The 27,134-nt window shown below is 38.2% G+C and overlaps 1 protein-coding gene across 2 annotated transcripts in view; it reads right to left on the bottom strand.

Annotated features, from left to right (window-relative positions):
• LOC127621836 (disheveled-associated activator of morphogenesis 1-like) overlaps window positions 1-27,134 on the bottom strand; it is an 84,673-nt gene that overhangs the window by 6,340 nt on the left and 51,199 nt on the right. Inside the window, exons 8-22 of one of the 2 annotated variants that reach the window (XM_052095580.1) lie at window positions 26,915-27,018; window positions 26,754-26,820; window positions 26,486-26,603; window positions 25,843-25,981; window positions 24,701-24,759; window positions 24,339-24,526; window positions 23,804-24,109; window positions 22,837-22,944; window positions 20,853-20,882; window positions 17,985-18,082; window positions 8,624-8,708; window positions 6,363-6,469; window positions 4,972-5,060; window positions 3,742-3,910; window positions 3,512-3,619 (exon numbers count right to left, since the gene is read on the bottom strand). In XM_052095580.1, coding sequence (XP_051951540.1) covers window positions 3,512-3,619; window positions 3,742-3,910; window positions 4,972-5,060; window positions 6,363-6,469; window positions 8,624-8,708; window positions 17,985-18,082; window positions 20,853-20,882; window positions 22,837-22,944; window positions 23,804-24,109; window positions 24,339-24,526; window positions 24,701-24,759; window positions 25,843-25,981; window positions 26,486-26,603; window positions 26,754-26,820; window positions 26,915-27,018 — 1,775 coding nt within the window. The remainder of the gene's footprint in view (window positions 1-3,511; window positions 3,620-3,741; window positions 3,911-4,971; window positions 5,061-6,362; window positions 6,470-8,623; window positions 8,709-17,984; window positions 18,083-20,852; window positions 20,883-22,836; window positions 22,945-23,803; window positions 24,110-24,338; window positions 24,527-24,700; window positions 24,760-25,842; window positions 25,982-26,485; window positions 26,604-26,753; window positions 26,821-26,914; window positions 27,019-27,134) is intronic. The other variant, XM_052095581.1, reaches the window with a different exon arrangement.

Raw genomic sequence — 27,134 nt, 5'->3', positions numbered from 1 at the left:
GGCTGATTTCTCACCTTTCTTAGGATCATTGAGACCCCACGAGGTGAGATCTTGCATGGAGCCCCAGTCCGAGGGAGATTGACAGTCATGTTTAGCTTCTTCCATTTTCTAATGATTGCTCCAACAGTGGACCTTTTTTCACCAAGCTGCTTGGCAATTTCCCGTAGCCCTTTCCAGCCTTGTGGAGGTGTACAATTTTGTCTCTAGTGTCTTTGGACAGCTCTTTGGTCTTGGCCATGTTAGTAGTTGGATTCTTACTGATTGTATGGGGTGGACAGGTGTCTTTATGCAGCTAACGACCTCAAACAGGTGCATCTAATTTAGGATAATAAATGGAGTGGAGGTGGACATTTTAAAGGCAGACTAACAGGTCTTTGAGGGTCAGAATTCTAGCTGATAGACAGGTGTTCAAATACTTATTTGCAGCTGTATCATACAAATAAATAGTTAAAAAATCATACATTGTGATTTCTGGATTTTTTTTTTTAGATTATGTCTCTCACAGTGGACATGCACCTACGATGACAATTTCAGACCCCTCCATGATTTCCAAGTGGGAGAACTTGCAAAATAGCAGGGTGTTCAAATACTTATTTTCCTCACTGTATATATATATTACAGCTGCTCATCTGGATAGGGTTGCTTCAGCTGAGTGTAGGTTCTCACGTAAGTCGGGACATAAAGTTCAGAGTAAGGGCTTAGTAACTACTAGTTAGTTTGTAACTAAGTCGGTGCTTAATTTGGTTGCACCACCTGTTCTTTAGGCAAGACTTTATAGAGAGTTTACGACCTACTAGTTAAGTAATATGTAGTCGCATAATATGACGTTTACCTGTGTTGATCCAATAAACATCCTTCAAATTTGACACAGAAGTGTTTAAAAGCTGTGAATTTCAGTTTGATCTTGTGACGGTTGATGTTCAAACCTTGTCTGCTCGTGTAACTGTCAGCTGTAATAAATTATATCCCAATTAAAATACGATACGTAATAAAAGTAGATCTGATAAATAGTATATTTGCCCTGTGTAAATAACAATATAGAACTGTATCTAAAATAAATAAGGGGCAATAAATCATTACTAATACAACAGGCTGGAAAAATAGACATTTATTCATTTTAATATCTTATTTATTTAGTATATGTTGACACCTGACGACGCACCCTGAAAACTGCACCGTTTCATGCTGAAGAGCCGCTTAAAAGTATGTTTTTTTTCTCCCTCTTGTAAATGTAAACGAGTGTAAATGCCAACATCGTCATATATGTCAAAATGATTGATGACTATCACGCAAAACATGAGCTCATTGATGTCATTAAATGAGTCTGCTGATTTATCCTTACCATTATTCCTGGTCGGAGGCTATCGTAAATACGTTCTACCTAAGTTTAATGGTTCAGCGCTCAAATATTTAGTAGTGCGTAAATTGTGACTTAGTGCCCATTTATGCCACAACTAGGCTAAGTTGTAACGTACGTATAGCTGGTGCAACCGGCCCTGAACTTTAACCCCTGTGTTAGTGCTGAAGTGTCTCCATTAGTGATACTGCATAAAATGTGTGTGAATGGCTCCGTTTAGAGCGGTGCTATACTTAGCTGGAGAAATGACCTCAGTGTGAATGATAGTTGCCTGCTTTCAAACTGTGTCTCTTTATTCTGCCCTACACACAAATAGGGCATTGTAATGGACTGCGCCTTCAAAGTAGACGGAGGCAGACTTATATGGTGATAGAAAACCTTAAACATTCTCTACGCACACACAAACACATATTTATATCAACACTTTCAGTCACACATCTGCTATTGCTGACTAACAACCTATACCCATTACAGCTTGTGACCCTTATACGCATAATTTTTATTTTCGGAATAAAAGAGACTGATGCAAAAACACCGAGTGTGATAGCCTGAGACAGACAGACAGAGTCCTTTTTTCATTCATTTTACTACCTCAAAGGAAATCAAGAATGAGATCATGGTCTTGCGACTTTACTCATGGAACAAACACTATCACATTAGTCTCGTTGGCAGGACTAAAAATAATTCTGCCTTTAAAAAGGGGAATGTAGTTTTATAGCCATTGTACAGTACAGTTGGGTTAGTCAGTTTAAGGCATGTGCCCAAAGTATTGAGGAGTTACTTTAAAGATAGTTCACAGTTTACTAACCCACAACAATTTGTTCCAAACCTGTATGACTTTCTGTTTTCCGAGGTACAAAAAAGGAGATGTTAGGCAGAATGTTAAGGACTGACAGCTTCAGTCCCCATTCACTTTTATTGTATGGCCAGTGTCAACATTCTTCAAAACTTCTCCTTTTGTGCCTCACATAAGAAAGAAAAATCATACAGGTTTGAAACAGCATGAGGGTGAGTAAATGATGAACTTTCATTTTAAATTGAAAGGTTCCATGACTATTTTCCAAGCATAAATAACAATGAAAAAAAAAGCTTAAAATGTATTTCACAAAATGAAAATTATCTCATGATTTACTCGTGCTCATGCCATCACAGATGTGTATGACTTTCTTTCCTCTGCTGAACATGAACAAAGATTTTTTAGAAGAATATTTCAGCTCTGTAGGTACATACAATGCAAGTGAATGGTGACCAGAACTCAGAAGGTCCAAAAAGCTCAAAGTTAGCATAAAATTAATCCATACATCTCCAGTGGTTAAATCCATGTCTTTAGAAGCAATATGATAGGTGTGGGTGAGAAACAGAACAATCTTTTTTTACTATAAATTATTTTAACAATAAATTCTCCGCTTTCACTTACAAATTCTGGTGTGGAAGTTACTTTCACATTCAGCCACCAACTGGTTGTGACTGGTCAAAGGTGGAGATTTATTGTAAAAAAGGACTTAAATATTGATCTGTTTCTCAACAACACCTATCATACCATGTCTGAAAAGATGGATTATCTACTAGAATCATATGGATTACTTTTATGCTGCCTTTATGTGCTTTTTGGATCTTCTGAGTTCTGGTCACCATTCAGTTGCATTGTATGGACCTACAGAGCTGAGATATTCTTCTAAAAATATTTGTTGTGAATGAAGTCATACACATCTGGGATGCATTTGGGTAAATTATATAATTTTCAATTTTGTGTGAACGAATCCTTTTAAAAGTGTATCACTCAAGATTTGAACCATGTTTATCTGCACACACTTCACAGCAACATGTGCAACTTGAGAGGTCACCAACTGGATCTGTATATACGCTCTCTCTGCTATGGTGGCCATGCATCTGTTTCACTTATATATTTCAACACCTAGAGCCAGGAGAGCCGAGGGTCCCATTTCCTCCTAGTATAATTTAGGGCTTTACTCTGCATATGTGAGTAACCAAGGCTTAATGACCCACAGGGTGGACTTGAGGCCAGTGGTGGGAGGGAGTACGACAACAAAAACTATTTCCAAAATCCATTTAGTGCAAGTAGTCCCTAAAGGCCCGTAAATTTTACAGCTGACGAAAAAAAGTGCACGCTAGCCACTCCGCAGCTATACCTACTTGACTTTTGCAGCTTCTGGCACATTCTGCAGTTCTTCTTGGAAGAGCATGACTTTAGAGTATTTCTTTTCCAGAATGGTGATCAGATAGTGTAGGAGAGTGACATTCCTGCAATGGGGAAAAAAAGCAGTATTAACATCAAAAGACGTGGACACATATCCACATGTTCGACAAAGCTAAAAATCTGTTTTCTGTGTGTTTTTGGTTTACACTACAATATATCCTCTCACTTGTCAATGCTGGACTTCGTGTCTGCAATCTTGTTGAGTGAGGAGATTTTGAAACCGTATGCGTTGCCTCTCTGTCCTTTGTTCATGTAGTTGCCAAATGCTAGCACCACCTCAAGCAACTGCTTGAGATTTCTGCTCTGTAACACCTCTTTTGATGCCTTGGACAGTGCTGAAAAATGTAATATTCAATTACTAGTGCATTATTTCGAATTGTCAGTACATATTGCATGTAGACACCATGGTTGTGCGCATACAGGAAGCAGAATGGATTTTGAATTTGAATTTAGGGAAGCTGAATTAAAATGGAATGATATTCAATCATTTAAAGTGATATAAAAATAATTATAGTTTGAAATACCAATAAATGTCATCATAGACACAACAGCACAACAATTTGCAGTAATTCCAGAAATGTATTTTTTTTTTTAAATGCTGCTTGTAAAAATTAGCATGTAATAAAATACTGTATGTATTACATTATATTTAATCAAATTAACATAATTAGCTAATACAATTACCATATATTAGAAAACAATAAATCAAGTTAAAATGAACATGAATTTGATGATATCAGAAAACAAAATGTTATGGTGCTGTATGGCAAAATTATTATTATTTTTTATTTTTAAACTTGGACTAAAAATAAATTACTCTTGTGTTATTGTTTTGAAATTCTCTGAACTGCAATTATGTAAATTTCTCTTGATATCATTCCAATTCAAATTACAATTGAAGTGTGTTTTCCTCAATTTAAAGAGAGACAATTCTTAAAGGTATATTCCATGTTCAATTCAAGTTAAACTCAACCAACAGCATTTGAGACATAATGTTGATTGCCACAAAAATGTATTTAAAATTGTCCCTCCTTTCTTTAAAAAAAAGCTAAAATCTGGATTTAAAGTGAAAAACTCACAAAGTGAATGGGGCCAATCAGTAAACTTTAAAATTCTCACTGAAGTATGCCTAAAGATGTAAACAATACACATTTCTATCTTTAAACCCTCCAAAAATTCACTTCCATTGTAAGTGCATCACTGTACCCTTGATGTTTTTGTAGTCATCAACATTATGCCACAAATGCTGTGGATTGAGTTTAACTTGTACTGAACCTGAAATATTCCTTTAAATTATGAATATTGCCCAAATCTGATACTGACAATCAATCCAGTGGTATACGATCTTCTTAAAATGCAAGTATATATAAATACAACTGCACATGAACACACAGACCTTCAACTTTAGGTTTGATCTCTGCAATCCTCTCAGCAAACTTCTTCTTGAAGTACAATGCCTGTAATCTCTGCTGGTAATGGTTTATTCTGACAGGAGGACAAAGAAAAATGAATGGGAAATGGAAAGATAGATAAAGCGAGAGATAGAACATTTAATATAAAAGCAAGAGCAACTAATAAAACTGTCCACGATATTACCAACAATAGAATGTAAATCAGCTGTAGAATTGTATGACACAATACAAATATGACCTGCACTTGCTCTGTATGCACTGTGTACACAGCCTTGATGGCTTTACTGAATAAAGAACAAACAAAGCCTGAACAAGTGAGTGAACTGAACTAATACTTCTGTGTTGCATTCACCACCCTTGTGCCAGGGAGCATAACCGTGGATACCGCAGATACAGAGTGTCCAAACACTGCCTTGGGACTAAAATCGGACAACCCAATCCAGGCCAATTCCTGGAAAGATTTTTCTCCCATCCTCTATACTCCAAACACACTAGCCACAGTAGAGAGGGGAAAAAAACTCACTAGGGCCTCATATATCAGAGGAAGAAAAAGCAAGCAAGCCAAGGCACCTGTGCTTTGTTTGGCCTTGCTTCCTATGCCAGAAAGTGCAAGGCTGCTTCATAGCTACACTGAGATAGTACTTATTTAGTTACAGCAAATATTGATGCTGTATGGGATCCTCAGTCTGATCAGATCAATGTGTCACCCAGGATTCACAACCCTTTTCCTTCTTTCCTGTCAGATATAGCATTAAACCTTAAATTGGTATGTGTAAGGCAGTGCGGTAAATGAAACAAATCTGAATAAATCACTGTAAATTAGTGGGTGGCCTTCATGAATGAGATATTCCTCACATATGTACCAGGACAACATCATGACAAAATCTACTATGCATGGCTATGAAAGTGAACATCGCGTCATTCACTTTGACTGCCTTGGATATAAACTTGTTTTATCTTAGCATCAAAGGACATTTACATTTATGCATTTGGCAGACGCTTTTATCCAAATTGACTTACAGTGCACTTATCACAGGGACAATCCCCCCAGAGCAACCAGGAGTTAAGTGCCTTGCTCAAGGACACAATGGTGGTGGCTGTGGTGATCGAACCAGCGACCTTCTGATTAACATTTGTGTGCCTTAGCCCACTACGCCACTACCACTCTCCAGGAGTCAGATCTTAGCTGGTTTCCCAGCCTGGTCAGGCTGATCTGATGACTGGTTATAGAGTTGTTTTGAAGTTTGTTTGTGTGTGTGCTAAGACCAGCAAACCATCTTACCCTTAGCTCTTTTGATCACAATTACAGTTTTGTCAAATTTTAGAACCCATTTTGATTTGTATGCATAAGTCAACACTTGATTAGTCTTCCAACCTGCTCATTTCATAGAGGAAGCGGTCAGCCTTTGCCATGCGGTCCAGCTCATGTTTGTGCTCCTCTAGTACGTCCACATCACTCTTCTCTGGGACAAACTTCTGCATCTGGAGTAGTACAAAAACACCATCACTGATACCAGTACTACTACTAGTCCTGAGAATAGTTCTCAATCCATCTGTGACATCACAGCCAAAAATAAATATTCTGTCATTTATTTATATGACTTTCTTTACAGAAAAGGAGAAATGTTGTATAATATATTGACCACACTTTTCTAGCCAGGGAAACATTGCAAGTACACAATCACTATAACGTTTCTCACACAAAGCTATCATATGTCTTCAGAAGACTTGGAATGTCATGCAAGTTGCAAGGACTATGTTTATGATGCTCTTTTTTTTCTTCATTTGGGCACTCGACAGCCCAGATACAAATTCACTTTCATTATATGGAAAAGAGTTGTCAATACACTCTTTAACATTTCTCCATTTGTGTTCCACTGACAAAAGTAGCTGGGTTTCCATTCAAATTGCACATTGAATTTCAGTGAAAAATTCAGAATATAGCGAAAACTATTTCAGAATAAAAATTTGTTTCCATGCATTAAGAGAACAAACTGTCACACACTGCCACAGGGTCTCTTTTATTAATATAAAATTAATTTAAAAAATCTATTTTTTAATTCTAAAATTAAAAAATATATTTTAATTATAAAATTGTGGTTTAGACCGTGCAGACAAAACTTTCTACAGTGACAACCTGTCAGACAGTCCTGGGAGGTAATGGTAGCCAACAGGGACTAAAAATGGTTCAAGGAACGAAAAAAAAAAACGAAACGAACGTAATTTTAGCAGAATACAAACAAAAACTGGAACAAAGTGATTTTCAATTGTTCCAGATTGAAAAAGTTATTTTTAAATGCTTGAAACCGGTTATAACCAGTTAATTTTGTTTCAGAAACTAAAGGCCAAAGTGTTTATTACAGTATATTTTTGGAACTACACCACTTCATGTTGTCCGAAATATTTAAATATGTGCTTTGAACCTGAAGGAAACCACTGCATCACACATTTATTTCTATAATTGTTCATTGTGGATGTCATATTCTGTGAATGAAGACCTTTTTACAACTACGTATAATTACTACATACAGTACTATATGCATACACGGCTAATTCAGATACAAGGAAAACATTATTAAAAAGTACTTTTCTCAGTTGTTTCCAAGTCTTAACTGAATTATTGTTAGATATGATGCATTAATACAGATTTGGTGCTGCTGGGTTTTGACTCAGAAATAGATTTTTAATAAAAATTTTACTTAACTGTCAATTAATTTTATGCTTGTTACGATTTCTATCCGTCTCATCTGTCCTATACGTGATTATAATTAAATGTTTCTTTTTTGTTGTTTTTGATCAACAACTGATTGTAGAGAACAGAAAGGGTATTAAGAGAGACATTATTCAATGACAAATGCGTTGCATGGATCTTGTCTTTGGACACACATTACACGGAACAACTTTTACTCTCAACATGCAGTGAAAGGATCTCGCTGCTGAATACTCCACCACTATACTACACAATCACTGGTAAGAGAAATCTAAACATTACCAGCCAGTTGCCAATTTACGTTTTAGTCGCATAGCGCTGTATTTAGTTGCTAATGTGAGGGATTTCCTCGCATTGTAATGGAGGGTTATGCATAGAGTAAAAAAATTGATCTTGGGACTTAAGAATCTATATCGAGATCCTTCAAAAGAAGATCGTGATGCATCTGAATATCTATATTTTTACCCACACCTACTGGTTAGCCCAGTAATGAGAAAATGATTCAGTCACATTACTTTTAGATACATGTCTAGGAATATATTCAGTAAATGTTTATTCATCTTGATCATGTGCTTGTCTTTACACAAGATGTGCATTTTGGAAATGTTATTTGCATCTTGGTTTTTCCATCTAGCATTTTTCATGTGAAAACATTTTCATAAAACTACATGGATTGAAACCCATATTGTGAGTCATACAGGTTTTGTACAACATGAGGGTGAGCAAATGATGACAAATGTTTATTTCTGAAACTAATATTTTAAATCTTATTTGAATGACTGGCTGATGGAAGCAGTGAGCATCTGTTATAGGCAGGTCATCTTTCAGGGTGTCAGTGATCTTAATATTTATTAAATAAAACTGTAGCTCAGACTATTCTTCCTTCACTACTTCACATTCAATTCTGTTCATCCCTTGACACTTACCTGCTCCAGCATGTCCTTAGGCAGATCTTCCTGTTCATCCATTGTCAGAATGGCTCTCTTTATTTCCTCATTGGAAAGTTTTAAACTGAAACACATGCACAGGATGTACACATTAGACAGACAGAGATAAATAAGTCCATCTGAAAAGTAAAATCGGAGTGGAACTGATAGAGCCAAATCAGCAAAGAACCAGAGAACTCGAATTAATCACCTTGAGGAATGGAAATCTTGTTTTGCTGAGATCCAAAACTAACATAAACATTTTACTTTGGTAAATGGTAAACATAAACTAGACTATATTATTTTGAAGGGGTATTTATCTGGATACCCTATGTAGAACCTAAATGCTTGTTCTATTTACCAAGAATTTCCTTGCTATCACTATATATAATTCCTGGAATGAAGAAGTGATATTATCACCACTAGCTATGTTTCAACAGTAATGTTACATCTGTGGTCAGCCAGTCCCATATTAGTTTTTGCCCTTTCCAGCGATATGTTGGAGCCATACGTATATACAGAATATAAAGTAGTGGTTATAACTGGTAGTTGAAACCCAGAAATTGGTTGCAGATATGTTCGGATACTAGGGTAACAGACAGCAGGAAACCAATGCTAATCGGCAATAATCAAATGTACTTAATGGAATATTCCGGGTTCAATACAAGATAAACTCTCAACAGCATTTGTGGCATAATATTGATTACCACAAAGATTAATTTTGACTTGCCCCTCCCTTTCTTTAAAAAAAAGCAAAAATCTGGATTACAGTGAGAAAATTACAATGGAAGTGAATATGGCCAATCCGTAAACGTCAAAATACTAAATGTATTACTAAAATCGCTTACTAACCATTTCTGTGTAACTTTGTTATCATGAGGATGTAATATTATTGTCAACAAACCCTAAAATTATGGTAAAAATTACAATTTAAACAACTTGACAGATCAAATAATACACGACTTTTACCAGCAGAATTAAAGTGCTTTATAAAATTATAAGGTCAAAAATGTTGCCTTTAAACCCTCCAAAATTGGCCCCATTCACTTCCATGGATAGTGTCTCACAGTAACCTCGATTGTTTGCTTTTTTTGAAGAAATTATGCCACAAATGCTGTCGAATGAGCTGAACTTGTATTGAACCCGGAATATTCCTAAAAAGCAAATATCCATGTACTGTATATTCAGCAAAAAATAGGCTTATCAGTTTAAAAAAAAATAAAAACTCTTCCCATATCATTTGTTGTTGACATCCAAGGTTATGTCCAATCAAACCCTACTTTATTGCGGTACAAATGTATCTGTCACTTGGTAAAAGCTAGCCAAATTAAGTTGGGTGCACACTATATGCTTTTCATGGTCTTTTACGATTGTTGCTTATCAGACTCTAAGATAAGCTTCCTGTGAGGTCTTGGGTAAAAGCCATGGCACACTGTGTGGCATTATGTCTGACTTAATCTCAATTGTCCTGATTTACAGTTTTCACACTGACAAAACTTTATAAGATTCATTGCAAAAGTAATTAATTGGGCATCAGTGAACAACTGTCGATTTTTCTATACGACAAGATCCCAGGAATTTGTCTCAGTCACGCTTTTAGACAGATGACAACATGGATAGGTTGCGTGAAATGTCCTCATTTAAGTTAATTGCCACTTGATGTCTAATGTTAAATCTGGGTCATGAAGCAAAACCAATTGAGACCCCTGATGGAAATTATGTTGTTTACACAAGCTGAAATCTACGGAAGATAAAATGCTTCCTCCTCTAAATGAAGGTGTGTTCACTGTTGGCAGTTCTTCACAGTAGACAACCCTGACAGAGGAAGTCAAAATATCCCAGAGGAAAATCCACTAGCGCAGCCCACCCTCCTAGTTTACACATTTGATGATAGGGAGAAGCATGTGATCCAGGGATAGCTAGGTGCAGACTTTAGGCCAAAAAGAACAGGTGTCTGACAGGCCTGAGATCAGTGCTGGAAAGCTCCCTTCACTCTCCTGCCAGGATCCAGAGAGGCTGCAAACCGCAGCAAGGACGTGAAACATGGCCAAAGAAATTTCCATGTTAGAGTTTACACGTTTGTGGCAAACAGTGCTCCCAATTTCCAAGATTTCAGTTATTGAGTTACTTCTAACAAAGTTCACAGTCTTGCGGGAGTGTGTAAAATTGAACAGAGGAAGGAAAAGAATGAAATAATGGCAGCCTTTACAAGCAAGCCAACGTCATTATTAGATCATTAGTGTAACCTCAAGTCTCCCTCGTTTATTGTTTAATCAGAAAATAATAAGGTGGAGAAACAGTAGGGGGATATTTTGCAAAATATCAGAGGACTTTCCATTTCATGTGGTCACAGACACTCTACCAGCATTGTAAAATGCAACAAATCAACCTTAATGATGGAGAATGTTGTCAATCATAGCTCTTTTTAACTCATTCCTCTGCATCTGGCATAGTGTGTTTCATTTCCTTATTTGATTGAGATCTGTCAACACCGCATTGAATAAAAGGATAGTTGACCTAAAAATGAAAATTCTGTAATCATTTAGCTTCTCTTATGTCATTCAAAAACCATATGATTTTCTTTCTTATGCACAAAAGGAGACGTTTTAATGAATAACCGTCTTTTTAATACAATGGCAATTGATAGTTCCTCAAAGTTAAAAAATAACTCAAACATAACATAACAGTAGTCAATTTGATTTGTGTGTCATATTCTGTGTTCTAAACACATAGTATAGTTTTTTGTTAAAAACAAGTCTTTTTTCAGCATAAAAGTTGACATCAGTTGAGCATTCATGAGTGCTTGAGAGAAGCTTGTTCACATTGGCTAACGTGTTGTTTTGTGCTAAAAACAATGCAAGTTATTGTGTAAAAATATGCCACTGTGAACAAGATTCTCTCATGCAATGGACATAAATATTATTTGTGAAAAATGACTAAAATTCAATATTGTTTCTCACCAAAACCTTTCGTATGCCTTCAGAACACTTGCAAGATGGGACACATGTCATGTGGACTACTTTCATTATACTTTTGGGTCCTTTTTTAAGTTTTAAAGCTTTAAAATGTGTCATTTCTGTGGTAGTAGCACCACCGGAACTGCAAAAATAAACAATGTTTTCAAACAGCTTTCTGAATTTCCTCTCCAGCAGTTGTTCAAACAGTCAACTCACACCACTGGTTGAGTAATGTTGTTGGGTCTAAGCGGGACTCTCCAGAGCGCCATAGAGACCCGGTTTTTACAATTTTTTATAAAATTCTCTAATTATTCACTTACCCTGATGCCATCCCAGATATGTATGTCTTTCTTCAGCAGAACACAAATGCAGATTTTTAGAAGCAGACAGATCTCTGTCAGGTCCTTATAATAGAAATACACGTGTGCCAGCACTTTGACAGTCCAAAAGGCATATTTAGGTAGCATAAAATAATCCATGCGACTTCAGTTGATCAATGAATGTCTTCTGAAGCGAATGTATAGGTTTATGTAAGAAACAATTAGATAATTAAAACATTATTAATGTTAAATCGGCGCTTCCATCCAGTGTTCGGATGCAGTTTCAAATGGCCAAACTCTCGCGTGACGTTCTTCTGTTGTAAATAAGCGCTGCTTCCGAATTTTCATGTGAACTCACCAATCGCTTACATAATGTACTGGGTACATATCAAGCCTTGGTCGAGTTAGGTGGTAAACAAACCTCCATTCACCAAAGCTTGGTTCAGTCTGAGGCTTTGGACACAAGCCGGTAGGTGAAAGTAAGGTGTGTGCATGGGGATATTCACGATTACCCCTTAGTGCCCGTCACTATTCAATTCAAAGATCAAAAGTATAGAATAGAAGCGGTGGTTACTCCCTGCCTCAACCATTCACACATTTTTTGGTATGAATTGGCCGAAATTTACAACTTAATTTAGGGGAATTTGTGTGGATGTGTCCAGTAACAAAGTGTATCGATGTGTGGGGTGCGATTTGCTGGCTGGGGAGGCGGTGCTGGGGCCATCTACATAAGCTCCAGGTCAGGATGACGTAAGGGAAGGCACTGCTTCCCCCGCCCTTAGAGGATTCCCTGCAGGGTATTATTCTCTGAAGCAGATGAGAGACAAGACCCTTAGACACGCATTTGACAAAGAGAGAGTGATTGATGCTCAACAACTCCAGCCAGACATTGCACTCTCATACCAGTATTTTTCGATTATTAATGATCAGTTGTATCGAGTGACGCAGAACACTCAGACAAGGGAGGACGCAACACAATTGTTAATACCGAAGAGCCGTCTGAAAATGTTATTCCAGACAGCTCATCATAATCCGAAACTATTGGTCCATATCTATTGGCTGGGCATTCATGGGGATTGTCGCAGGTGGTGTGCAGCATGCCATGAATGTCAGCTAGTGAAACCGCCAGCTACTCCAAGAGTGCCATTGCACCTCCTTCCATTGATCGAGGTTCCCTTCAAAAGAACTGGTATAACCTCATCAGGCCATTTGAACCCACGGCACACGGGCATCACTTTCTGTTGGTTCTGGTGGCTGCGTAACGCAATATCTGGAAGTAGTGCCTCTGCGCAACATTTCAGCGTGAAGCATATTCAGCAGAATAATCTCTCGAGTGGGGATTCTGAAAGAAATCCTCACTAATCAGGGCACAACATTTATGTCAGGTACACTACGCGAACTGTACAAATTATTGGGGATTAAATCAATTCGGACCAGCATTTACCATACCCAAACAGATGGGTTGGTCAAATGATTTAATCAGACACTAAAGAATATGATTTGTAAGTTCGTACACGAAGATGCAATTTGGAGTACGAGAGGTCCCACAAGTCTCCACGGGGTACTCTCCATTTAAATGATTGTATGGGTGTCGACTGCAAAACTCCACACTCTGGGGCAATTAACACAGGATCATTTGCTCCAGGCTCAAGAACGTCAAAGTCTGTTTTTTAATAGGGATACTAAGCTACGGGAATTTGCACCGGGAGATAAAGTCCTTGTATTACTCCCCACATCGAGTTCTAAATTACTCGCCAAGTGGCAAGGGCCCATTTAGGTCACACGGTGAGTTGGGGAAATCGATTATGAGGTCAAACGAACGGATCGAGCACGTAAGATTTACCACCTCAATCTCCAAAAACCATGGAGAGAGGCAGCCCCCTTGACATTGGCGACAGTAGTTCCAGAGAGGGAGGAGCTCAGACCAGATGTGAACTTAATAGCCACCGATTGAACAATCCGTGTCACTTGTGGAGACCACCTCTCAACCTCACAAGTTACAGAGGTTGCCAGGTTGCAAGGAGAATTCTCCGACATGTTCTCGCCTCTTCCCAGTCATACGAATCTCATTGAGCACCATATAGAGATGGCCATAGGGGGCAGTGGTATGCAGTTGTTCCTCCCTATTACCCGAGCACAAAATATAAGATAAATTAAAGGCGATGCTAGATATGGGAGTAATAAAAGAATCCCACAGTGACTGGGCCAGCCCTGTGGAGCTGGTCCCAAAGAGTGACGGCTCGTCCAGATTTATGTGGAATCTAAAAAAGTAAATGCGGTGTCTAAATTGAATGCGTACCCGATGCCTCGGATTGATGAGATGCTCAATTGGTTAGGCGTGGCTCACTTTTCTTCGACAATGGATTTAATGAAGGGATATTAGCAGATACCCTTAACTCCTTGGCCTGTGAAAAGATGGCATTTTCCACCCATTCAGATTACACCAATTCATGGTGCTTGTTAGGTTTTTTCGGGGCCCGGCTTCATATCAGTTGCTCATGGACCGAATCCTCAGACCGCACACTGCTTACGCCTATCTAGATGACATTATAATTTTCAGTAATGATTGGCAGCGGCACTGTGTAATCTGAGGGCTGTCTTGAGGTCATTGAGACAGAAAGGACTCATGGCAAACCCAAAGAAGTGTGCAATTGGGTGGCTGGAAGTATGGTCTCTGGGCTTCCACTTGGGTCATGGGCAGGTGGGGATGAAATATCGTCCGCCTGCGCCTGAGACAGAAGGTCCCTCCTCTCCAGAATCGCCCAAGGCGAGAGAGGAGAGACATTATCTCAGAGAACCATACCCTGTTCGCAGCGCTATCAGTAAGAGGCAGGACCCTTGCTGGCGAACTCTGGCCAGAACTCCCGGGAGCAGAGAAACCGTAGGTTTGTTTCATGGGGGCTGGGTGACTCAGAGAGAAGTAGAGGGGACATTGTGCTGTCTGTTGGGAGGCGAAGAGGTCCACTTCTGCTCTGTAAAATCTCAACCAGATAAGGCTAGGCCGAATGGAAGAACCCAATATTGGAAAGCTTTGCCCCCGAAAGCGAACCTCAGGAACTTTCTGTGTTGTGGCAGTATTTCTATATGAAAATATGGGTCCATGAGATCAATCGTGACTAACCAATAGTGATGTTGGATTTGAGACATGACCGTTTTGACGGTCAGCACCTTGAACTTGAGAGCCTTGAAGATCTAAAATCGGACGCAATCCACCACCCTTCTTGGGAACCAGGAAGTATTGCTGTAGTAACCTGACTCTCTCTCTGAAAGAGGAACATGTTCTATGGCCCCTTTGACCAAGAGATTTTGCAGTTCTTTCAACAGTAGATATGCTTGTTCCGGTTTCACGATGGTGGGGACCACACCGTTGAAATTCTGTAGCCTTTTTCTATGGCCTTAGGACCCACATAGCTTTCACGCTGCCAGGTTCTCTGAGATGGGTATACATTTTGACACTTACTGTTGAGGGGATGTCAAGTGTTCCGCGTCCTGGACTACGGCAGGAAGCAACGGAACACCCAACATTTGGAAAATGCTGGAAACCGCTAACTCCCGAAACACCAGAGGCGGCAGGAATGGAGAGGTGGATGATTCACGTGCCCCGTCCCAGGTGGATACCCCCACAAGGCTGGTCGCAAGACCGTCAGGACTTTCTCTTTCTGGAGATAATGGTCCAGAGGTGTTGCTTTGGAGGCTGCTGAGGGCAATGAGCCGGTCTCCAGTCCTTACGAGGGGGAGCGCGATCAGCCACACTTTGTTTCATTGTGGGGAGAGTAGGTCTTTTTAATGATGATGCCGAGCCAGGCGAGAGATAACCCACGAGTGCCTCATCTACCTGCGGCATCATCGAATACCCAGCACCCACGATGTTCGAATATGTCAACGTCGAAAGCACAAAGATACGGGAAGTATAAGATTTCCTTTATGAATGAGAAATCTCATCATGGAGGTCTTCAAAGAAGGGAAGGGACTGATTTTGCATTCCCTTCCCCTGGCCAACAGACAGAAATCTGTCCTCTAGTTTAGAGCATTTGGGGGTCTCTTGTTTGTGTGGCCAGTCTAACTGTAGTCTGGCCACCGCACAAGTAACCACCTTGAGTAATTCCTCAACCGCTTCATTATTATGTGAGGAATGCTCAGAGGTAGGTAGCTCAAAGTCCACGGACTCAAGAGATTCCATGCTCCCCTAATGAACCGAAAAGGCGCCAGGGCGCGCTTCGAGATCATGAGAAGGACTGTTTGGATCTGGAGAGAGAGCGAGCGATAGGGACAGACCCGTCTCTTGCTCCTCAGTCAGATCCATACGAGAGCCCCACGATGGAAGGGTGGGCGCTGGCTCTTGGAAGCGAGACGAGTGCGAAGCATTTTCACTGCATTTTCACTGTAAACAGCTCGCAATGCTTGCACCCCCGCCCTGTCAGGTCTTTTGTCTGAAGACAATGATGCACATCTATTTAAAGCCCCTGGTACTGGCGCATCCTGATGATGTCACCAGCAGAGGCTATAAATTTCAGTCAATTTCATTGATGTGTTGCACACATATTCACAGCTGGTCACTCATAAAAGACGTTCCCAAAATGCTACATCAGCGCTGCATCAAAGTGTAGCTTTTGATAGGGAACCCCTCTTTCTATAACTATATATAAAAGGCCACTGGAAATGCTAAGTGGCTTGTTTCATGTAGTTTGAATTCAAGAGGAATTTGACTTGCTTTGCGAGTAACTCTGGTATTTCCACACCATGCCAAACCACAGCTAGTTAGTGAGCCATCATAAATCTGAGAGCATATGGTTTGCAAGCTATGACTATAACGGTTTGCTTTGTGGGATCCGTTTCTGACATAAAGGGCAGTCCTGAGGTGACAAACAGGTGTTCTAACCTAAAATAAGAATTTGACCTTCTATGAGTCCAAACTTCTATGAGGAAGTGTAGCAGAAAATTCAGCACTTCTTGCTAAACCACTGAAGTCCAATGAAGATGAATGAGAAACAAGTGAGTAAAAGCATGTCACAGTTTTTATATCACAATAAAATCTTATATATAATATCATATCGGTAGGTCTCTGCTGGTTCCTACCCACACTATACATATTTGAGGACATTTCCAAAGAGTAAAAGAAACTACAAGAACCCTGTAAACTAAAGTATTATGCCCTGCATAGAAGAATGTACTGTTTAATTTCACACCTGTAAAAAGCTATAAATGGAAAGAAATTTAAAACCTGAATAATATTCTACCCAGGAGTTCTAGACTGATGATCTATATTCATGTTTTTTTTTAGTATGTCATAGAATTTCTGCTTAGTGAGCCTTGTTCATTCCTATTATAATAGTGAATAAAATATTTCCTGGGGTCTAGGCATAGACAAAACATTGTTTGAAGAATCCAGGTAGAGACATGCTGAATCCTTAAATTTGATGGATGCATTTCCACAGCTCATTCGTTGCTATTTCAAGAGAAATGCTGAAAGTTTTGTTATTACAGCTGCATTATAGCTAAATCAAAAGTATCTTTTGGATGGGAAATTACTACATTAATCCAAGACAGAAAATCCATAATAAATCAATATATGGTCTTTTCCTTAATGGTGCCTATATTAAATGCGTTATTTTATCATGGAATTGTCACTAAATCTCAGTAATCATTTATTTAAATAAGTATTTTTGAACGATTTCTGACATTAATTACATGAATACAAAAAGGAAGTAGGAGCTAATAAATATCATGACTCATTAGAAAGTAAAGTATCGTTCTTGGCAATGAAAACCAGGTTGAGCCAAGAGTGAATAATGATTAAAACTGATTTAGACTGCCTTTATTAATGCTGCATGGTTCCTGATCATTTCAGAGGCCCATACTGAATTAATTTATGAAGAATTCAAGGAAGCAACCGCATACTAAGGGACTGGGTGTCTTTTAGTGACAGGAAATGACATGGTACCCAAGGTGGAAAAGACTGTATCATCCTAGGACATGGGAACCATAAGTTTTTACCCATAGGATATAGCATTACATCAGTTAGGTCCACAGACACGCAAACTACAGTAGAGATGAACTAATACATGGGGCAGACACACCACTCACCGTGAGAGAAGGATATTGCAGTTCTGAGCCCGTCGACCATCGATGACAGAGAGCTCTTTGACTTTTTTAGAGCTTAGTGCATCATCCTCAGTCTCTTTCTATGATCACAAGGAGATACATTTCAATTAACAAATTTGCAAGGTAAGAAATTGGCAGATGACACTAATAACAGCAAAGAAATATAAAAAATTGAAGTAAACAGATTACCAGTGTGAAGTTTGGACACATTAACATATGAGTGAATTTGTTTCTCATGATCTTTAAAACCTTTTGATCTATTGTACATGCTTAGACTTACCAGCTTGAAATTAGTGTTGTACAGACAAAATAAATTGTGCCTATATGAATTTATTTAACATCTATTGTACATGCTTAGACTTACCAGCTTGAAATTAGTGTTGTACAGACAAAATAAATTGTGCCTATATGAATTTATTTAACATCTAACATTTTAATATAAAAATGGATAAGTTGGAGAGGATAGTAAAAGAAAAGGAGCAAACAAGTGACCACCATTTATGGGAACTTCATCAGTACTGTTTAAAATCATCATGAAGTTGGTTGAGAGAACGAGTTACAGGGCTATAACTGTAGGCAAACGGTGGCTACTTTGAAGAAACTACAATCTAAGATATTTAAGATCAGACTTGTTTAACATTTTCCATTATTCCTTTTGTGTTATTTCAGATTTGATGACCATAATTCTAAAATGTGAAAAATAGTCATATTTAAGAATTAGGAGGTGTGTCCAAATTCTTGACAGGTAGTTTCACTAAAGTCGAGAAAAACTACACAGAAAAAAAAATATTTTGTGGTGAAGTAAATATAGCAGTTATTTTATATTAAGTAAATTCTACATTTGTTTTTAATTCAAACATGTAAATATTATTGTAAATTATTTGTTTGTTATCTTTACAATGCATCATCATTTACCAATATTAAAGCAGAAAATATTGTCATATATTTTTGCAAATTTGAGTGCTTTTTACTTAACATTTCGAAGCTGGTGTTCCCAGAATGCACTGGGCATGTTTTTTAAGTTGATTAAAACCGTTTTTATTGTTGATTTCATTGTTAGGTTTGGTAACTTCTTATTTGGTGAAGTGTTAAGTTCATTTGCTGCTCAAAATTACCCGTTGATGATCAAAAAATTATCTGTTGATTGTTAATGTCATGGTGTTTTGTGCACCAAGTGTTGAAGTCTGCGTGCGCAGCTCTGGATCTCGTTTCTATCACCATTAAAGCAAGGTGATGTTGTCTAATAGACTACACAGATCAGCCACAACATTAAAACCACTGAGAGGTGAAGTGAATAACATTTAAAATCTCATTACCATTGCAACTGTTAAGGGGTGGGATATGTTAGGCAAGAGAACAGTCAGTTCTTGAATTTTATGTGTTGGAAGCAGGAAAAATGGGCAAAAGTATGGATCTGACCGACTTTGACCGGGGCCAAATTGTGATGGCTAGACAACTGGGTCAGAGCATCTCCAAAACGGCAGGTCTTGTGGGGTGTTCCCAGTATGCAGTGGTTAGTACCTACAAAAAGTGGTCCAAAGTAGAACAAGCTGTGAACCGGCGACAGGGTCATGGATACCAAAGGCTCATTGGTGCACGTGGGGAGCAAAGGCTAGCCCGTCTGGTCAGATTCCACAGAAGAGCTATGTAGCACAAATTGCTGAAAAATGTAAAGCTGGTCATGATAGAATGCAGCTTGCTGCGTATGGGGCTGCGTAGCCGCAGACTTGTCAGAGTGCCCATGCTGGCCCCTGTCCACCGCCGAAAGCGCCTACAAGGGCACGAGAGCATCAGAACTGGGCCGTGGAGCAATGGAAGAAGGTGGCATGGTCTGATGAATTGTGTTTTCTTTTAGATCAAGTGGACGGCCGGGTGCATGTGTGTCGTTTACCTGGGGAAGAGATGGCAGCAGGATGCACCATGGGAAGAAGGCAGGCCGGTGGAGGCAGTGTGATGCTCTGGGCAATGTGCTGCTGGGAAAATTTGTGGATGTTACTTTGACACGTACCACCTACATAAGATTGTTGCAGATCACGTACACATGGCAGTGGCCTATTTCAGCAGCATAATGTGCCCTGCCACACTGCAAAAAAGTTAATGGTTTGAGAAACATGACAAAGAGTTCAAGGTGTTGACTTGGCCTCCAAATTCTCCAGATCGCAATCCGATTGTGCATTTATGGAATGTGCTGGACCGACAAGTCCAATCCATGGATGTACCACCTCGCAACTTACAGGACTTAAAGGATCTGCTGATAACATATTTGTGCCAGATACCACAGGACACCTTCAGAGGTCTTGTGGAGTCCATGCCTCGATGGGTCAGAGCTGTTTTGGTGGCACGAGGGGGACCTACACGATATTAGGCAGGTGGTTTTAATGTTGTGGCTGATCAGTGTACATAACATGCATTAAGCTTCCCTGTGGAAGGCTTGTGTGTGTCATGTGGTACAGACATGATATGACAATGCTAGCACACTTTTAAAAGCAAGGCTTAATTCAGTGCTACATTGCTTAAGAAAAATTTACAAACAAATAGTGAGTAAAGTTTAACTGAAACAGAGTATTGCAAAGTAAACTTTACTTTAGAATTTCTAATTAAAGCCAAGAATTGTGTGAAGTCTTTACTTGAAAATAAGGTCTGTAAAATTTACTTGCATTTTTTTGCATGGAAATTGTTTCCTAGGTTCTTTTTTTAAGTAAACCCCACTCCAAATGTATTCCAGTGTGTTTCCACATGTTTACACTGGCTAGATACAAAATGATTGACACAGAGAGAGAGAGAGAGAGAGAGATGAGCAAAGAGACAGAGTTGAAACAAACACTTTTAGATATCTACAACCAAACTTACCTGCTTGCTGTTATTGACCATAAAGAAGTCCTACAATGCAGGCAAGAAGCAAGGAAGATGCAGCACATGTTAAAGAGATAGTGTAGTTAGGTGAATTCAGCCAAAACAAACTCAAACAGGCATGTGCACATGATGACATTACTGGGATGGTGAATGGTGAGCTTAAGGGTGCATGAAAGCAGAGATTTATGTGGATCTGCCAGTGTGTGTGCATTGTAAGATGTATGCTAGTTGATCATGAATGGCCTGTTAACTTCAAAACATACAGTATTAGACTACACGTCACAAGCTACTAACATCTACCTCTCCAATTCCATTTTACCCAAACACTTTGGAGGATGTTTCAAATCACGATGCTTTTTCATCAGCAAGAGCAATTTGTACTGATCTATGCAATAGCAATTTAAGTTCAAGCAAATACGTCAAGTTTATCTCATGTTATCAAATTTGTCTTTTTCCTCAAGCAAATCAATAAATGTACACAATGCTTTATTTCGTCCCGTGGTTTTCAACCATTGCAGACCCTGGAACCCTCTACCCAGAGTCTCATCAAACACCGGGACCCCAAAAATATTACTAAATTCTAGGAATGAAATTCACATTTTACATTATATAACACTTAACAGATCATTAGTTAAAGGAATAGTTCACCCACAAATGAAAATGTTCTCATCATTTACTCATTCCATCCCAGATGTGTAGGACTTTCTTTCTTCTGCAGAACACAAACAAAGATATTTAGAAGAATATTTCAGCTCTTTGGGTCCTCGAAATGAAAGTGAATGGCTACCACATTTTTGAAGCTCCAAAAAGCACATAAAGGCAGCATAAATGTAATCTATAAGATTCCAGTGGTTAAATGTATGTCTTCTAAAGCGATATAATAGGTGTGGGTGAGAAACAATATTTAAGTCCTTTTTCATTATCCACTCTCCTCCCTGCCCAGTAGGTGGCGATATGAACGAAGAATGTGAATCACCAAACACAAAAGAAGAAGAATGTGAAATTGTATATATATATATATATATATATATATATATATATATATATATATATATAGTAAAAAAGGACTTAAACATTGAAATTTTTCTCACCCACAACTATCATATTGTTTCAGAAGATATGGATTTAACCCTTGGAGTTTTATGGATGACATTTATGGTGCCTTAGTGTGCTTTTGGAGATTTAAAATGTTGGTACCCATTCACTGCACTGTACAGACCTACAGAGCTGAAATGTTCTTCTAAAAATCTTTGTTTGTGTTCAACAGAAGATAGAAAGTCATAAACATCATGGGTTGCATGAGGGTGAGTAAATGATGAGAGAATTTTCATTTTTGGGTGAACTATCACTTTAATGTTCATTCAAATAGTGATCATGTTATGACATTTTTAAGCAAATTGTGGACCACTTATAATTAAAAACACTGGCTTTAACCTAAAATGTTAAATTTGAGAATATTAAATTGTCTGGTATATAGTTAATGAAATTGGAGAGGGCTGAGTGGCTTAATGAATATGAACAGCAAAGTATTAAGCATACTTATTTAGCAAGGCCTTTAATAAGTTATTTTCAAACCAGATGCAAGCACATAACGCATTGTTTTAAAGTATGATTATGAAGACAGCCAATGAAGTGAGTTGTATCTCAAGCTGTATCCAAGATAGATAATTTTTTCCCTTCCCTAATTTGGCTGTAAAGCCATAAGAAATTCTGTGAAATGACTTTATAATGAGACCAAATTTGTGGTTTACCAACTTTAATGAGGACGGTTTGCCAATGTCTGCTTTTCATAGAAAACTCTTCTGTGCCTGGTGATATCAACACATTTTACAGACTGCTAATCAAAACCCAATGCTATGTGATTATATGATGCAAGATTACCATAGACAAAAACACACAGTATGAATACCATGCATGAGAAGCAGTGAATTGTTTGCGAGATCATCCTGGAAGAAAATGAGTAAAAAAATGTTTCAGTGACCTGTTGCCTCTGATATGCAGAGAAGGTCTTCTCAATGTCCGCCAAGTCTAGGATTTTAAAAACTCTGCAGTCGTCAACATCTGCCCATACAGTCCCTTCAAGCTTGCTCTGTGAAAAAAAATGGGATATTAAATTAAATTACCATTCAGTCCAAAGTCATTCGGTTACTAAACAAATCAGAGCTGATCACAAGTTCCCAGCCATAATGATATTGTGACACATACCTAAAGAATAAATATGCACATGCTGCATCTATTGACAAGAACTCTGAATGTACCACAATTCTGCATTTAGCAAAGAATCTTGCCATCATAATAACAAAATCACATTTGCAGGTAATTGTTTATTATCTCCTGACAAAATCATGGTTAATTGCATGCTGGTTAGTACACAATGTAAAAAGAATATAGTGTACATGCAATTAATGCATGATTTTGTCAGCAGACAATCAACTTTTTTAGTATTTTTGCAAATCAGATTAGTTCTCTTACCACACTGTATGACAATAAAGCAATATGCTTAAAATGACCAAGATAGCTGTTGTACAGAATATCACCACAATATTAATAATGCTATTATACAACAATTCTGTAGACAAGAAGTTAATATCAAGCAACTTCTGCTCTGCAAATGAAAATGTAAAATTTAAGCCAAAACAGGATCAACCACTGCATGTCATCAAGCAACATGCAATGAACATGGACAAGTGGAGTGATGCAAACAGTGAAGTGTCCAAGTGCTGTTATGCAAAATATAAGCACTCTTGGCATGCCACTTGTTCAATCAAATTATGGTGCCATGCTGGCAAACTTCAGTGACAGTGAAAACTGTCCTAGATTTCACTATAGCTCAACACCAATGTGTGCCGGTGGACTTCCAAAAGTGTTTCTTGATTAAAAGCGGAGCTTAAGAAACAGATGAGTGCCTGGATGAGCCAGCTTGCAGCTGTAATCCATGCCAGTCTCACCTCAGATAGCTTGGCCCAGTTGAAGGACTTTAGTGGATTGGATGGCTGAGGAATGTTTTTCTTCTTCAGGGATGGTCCCACAGGGGCTCCTGGTGGAGGTGGAGCCCCACCAAAAGGAGGGCATCCAGGGGGTGGTGGGGGGCCACCAGGGGGTGGTGGTGGAGGTGGTGGCATCATAGCACAGCCTTGTGGAGGAGGTGGTGGAGGAGGCATCATGCCACCGGGTGGAGGTGGTGGAGGAGGTAGGAGAGGTCCACCTAGAGGCCCAGGGACAGGAGGACCTCCAGGAACACTGGCTACTTGTCTCTAGAAATACAAATGGGATGAACAAAGTGGTGAGACAGTGGTGGTTTACAGTTCACCATAGAGGTGTGGTTGAATAAAGTCTATATTAATATTGTACAAAGTTAGTGGCCAGAAGTATGTGGATGTCCAAACATCACACCTGGCTGTTAAAAATTTACTTTTTAAAACCATATGCAAGGCATCCACATACTTTTGGGGATGTAATGGATTTGATACATCATCAGTATACCGTGCTGAGGTCATGTAGTCTGACAGTCAGTTCTGCCACTTGATGCTTGACCAGTTTATGTTCCCCCATTTCTCTTTCTAACTTCTCTTTCATTTTGTTGAGTGTCTGCATCATCTCCTCCTTCTCCTGTGTTTTAGCATCGCACTCTCGCTCCTTCTTCTCCATCTTTTGCTGAAGTTCATGGTGGTCTACAGAACACAGGGGTCAAAGGACAAAATGATAGGTGTGTTATTTTCTCGACAATCAAGACACTGCATTCCAGCCAATTGAAACTCACTCTTTCAATATATCACTGGATCTTTACATAGTTATATAGCATTAAATGTGGAACCAAACAACACATCAACATGTACAATACTGACCTTTTCGCATTTTTTCTGCCTGTTCCTTCCACTGTTTTACCTCATTTTCATTGACAAGCCTGAAAAGGGAGGGTAAAATAGTAAGTAAATTGATTAAGAGACTGAGTAATCCAGTACAGATAATCTTGGCTGACATGGTAAAGACTTAATCAGTGGTATTTAAAAAAAGAAGAAAAAAAGAATTCTGCTTCCTTTAAATATACTACAGCCAGGGTTACAGAAAACATGTAACAGGATTACGTATTTAAAATACAAAATATAAGTAACTGTATTCCACTACAGTTACAATTTAAATAAATGGTAATTAAAATACAGTTACATTCAAAAAGTATTTTGAGTACTGAAGAGATTACTTTGCATTTTATTGTCATTTGTGTCATTTCATATTTAGTCCTTTCAGATGGAAAACATTTATACATATAAATTATGCGATCGAAAGTGCATTTGAACAGCAGTGAAACACTTTCTTATGATGTGTTACATTCATACGAGCAGACAGAGAAGTCAATTTGAAGTGAGTTTGAAGTAAGTTTGGAGCAGAAGAAATAGAAATAAACCTTGAGTAAATTGTCAGCTTTATGCTAAACTAAAATACTATTTCTAGTCATTTTACATGCACATTTTTCCAGACACGATCATATTTTCTATCAAGAAAATTACTGTTGGATAATCATTTCTTTTTTTCTAGTAAGACCTTTGATATTAGGGCAAAAATCATATTCTTGATAATAATGTGTATTGTTTTCCTGTAAAAAAAAAAAAAAATCCTTAAAACAAGATACATTAGATTTATCTTGTTTTAGAAACAATACTGCATAAGATATTTAGGTTTTTCAGAGAATGTATTTTTAACATATTTTGTCTTACTGTACTGGCAGCGTTTTTACAGTCAAAACAAGTGGAAAAATCTCCCAGTGCTGAAGAAGTAATCCAAAGTATTCAGAATATGTTACTGACCTCGAATAATCTAACGGAATACGTTACAAATTACATTTTACAACATGTATTCTGTAATCTGTAGTGGAATACATTTCAAAAGTAACCCTCCAAACCCTGACTACAGCAACAAATGAATGCCAAAGAAAACAAATCTTATTAAAACAATTTAGAGCAAGTTGTTGAAAACAAGGGAGCAAACTCACATTCGAACCACATTCTTTACATTGAAGTTTTCTAATGGGGTGACATCATGGTCATGACCTTTGTCATTTTGAAGGACCATCTGTTGGACGATGCGGTCCAGAAGCAGCCAGTACTGCACTGTGTTCCCACTTCTCTTATCTACAAAATAAAGGACAGGTTCAACAATTTCTGTATGCATAATACCTAATATAATCTGAAACAAATGTATAACATTATTTAAATATACTTATAACAGTCAGCAAAACTTGTGGTTTCAATTATGGACTAGGCAACACGAGGCAAGTTTATTTATATAGCACACTTCAAACACAATAGTAATTCAGAGTGCTATTAGGCATGATAAAGAGAAAGAAAAATAAAGACAAGTATAATTACATTTTAAAATCATTTAAGCATTAAAATGGATAAAAAAAATAAAAATAAGAAAAGCTGTTTAAAAATGTATTTAAAATGTATACGTAAGAAGACAAACTGAAATAATGCAGTAAAAACTCAGGAGGAGAGAAAGGGAGAGCTATCGGTATGACATTTATAGGAGAAAAATACAAAAGATGAAAGACAGAAGGTGCCAAATGGTTTCACGTGTCACTATGTAAAGTCAAAGGTGATACTTTGAGGGGTATGCGAGATTACAGCACTTACGAGGCATGAGCAGGCAATGGTGTAGAATAGACATAAAGTGCGGGAATGCATCAGTGTGGGCCAGCTTCTTTCGAACAAGCTCAAAAACCTGTGTTGCACTCTTCGTGTCTATATGAATCTGAAAAAAGTTATGGAAAAATATATTATACATTTTCATCCATTCAATAAATAAAAAAAATTCATACAATAATCTTAAATACAAGGAAATGTCAAAAAACAAATGCAAATTTGCAAAAAAACTGTAGTTTAGACTAGAGTGCCTACTTACAGACTCAAAGCGTCTCGACAAAGTAAGCTCATCATCGTTTCTTAGCATCTCAAAGTAATCCAAGTGCCTGAGGAAACAAATAAGACATACAGCAAAATCATGAAATCAAAATGTATTAATGAGAGTTTAAAGTTTCTCAAAATAACTACTGTGAAACATACCTGTCTAAAGTACAGTTTTCATGTGACCTGAGTTTGTCAATGATGGGCTGAATCCCCAACATGAGGAACTCGTATCGCAAATGAACCCGGAACTCAAGGCTGGCCTAGAGGTTAATTAAAGAAAGACTTGATGAACAATGAACTGTAGAGACTGTTTTTATAATCAAAAACAAACAAGGGTGAATTAACTAATCAGTTGCTCCACGATTTTGTGGCCGTG

This window comes from Xyrauchen texanus, chromosome 28, assembly GCF_025860055.1.
Source record: "Xyrauchen texanus isolate HMW12.3.18 chromosome 28, RBS_HiC_50CHRs, whole genome shotgun sequence".
In the NCBI taxonomy this organism is placed as follows: domain Eukaryota; kingdom Metazoa; phylum Chordata; class Actinopteri; order Cypriniformes; family Catostomidae; genus Xyrauchen; species Xyrauchen texanus.
Note: the sequence above shows the minus strand (reverse complement) of the source record. Positions and strands in the feature narration are given on the sequence as shown.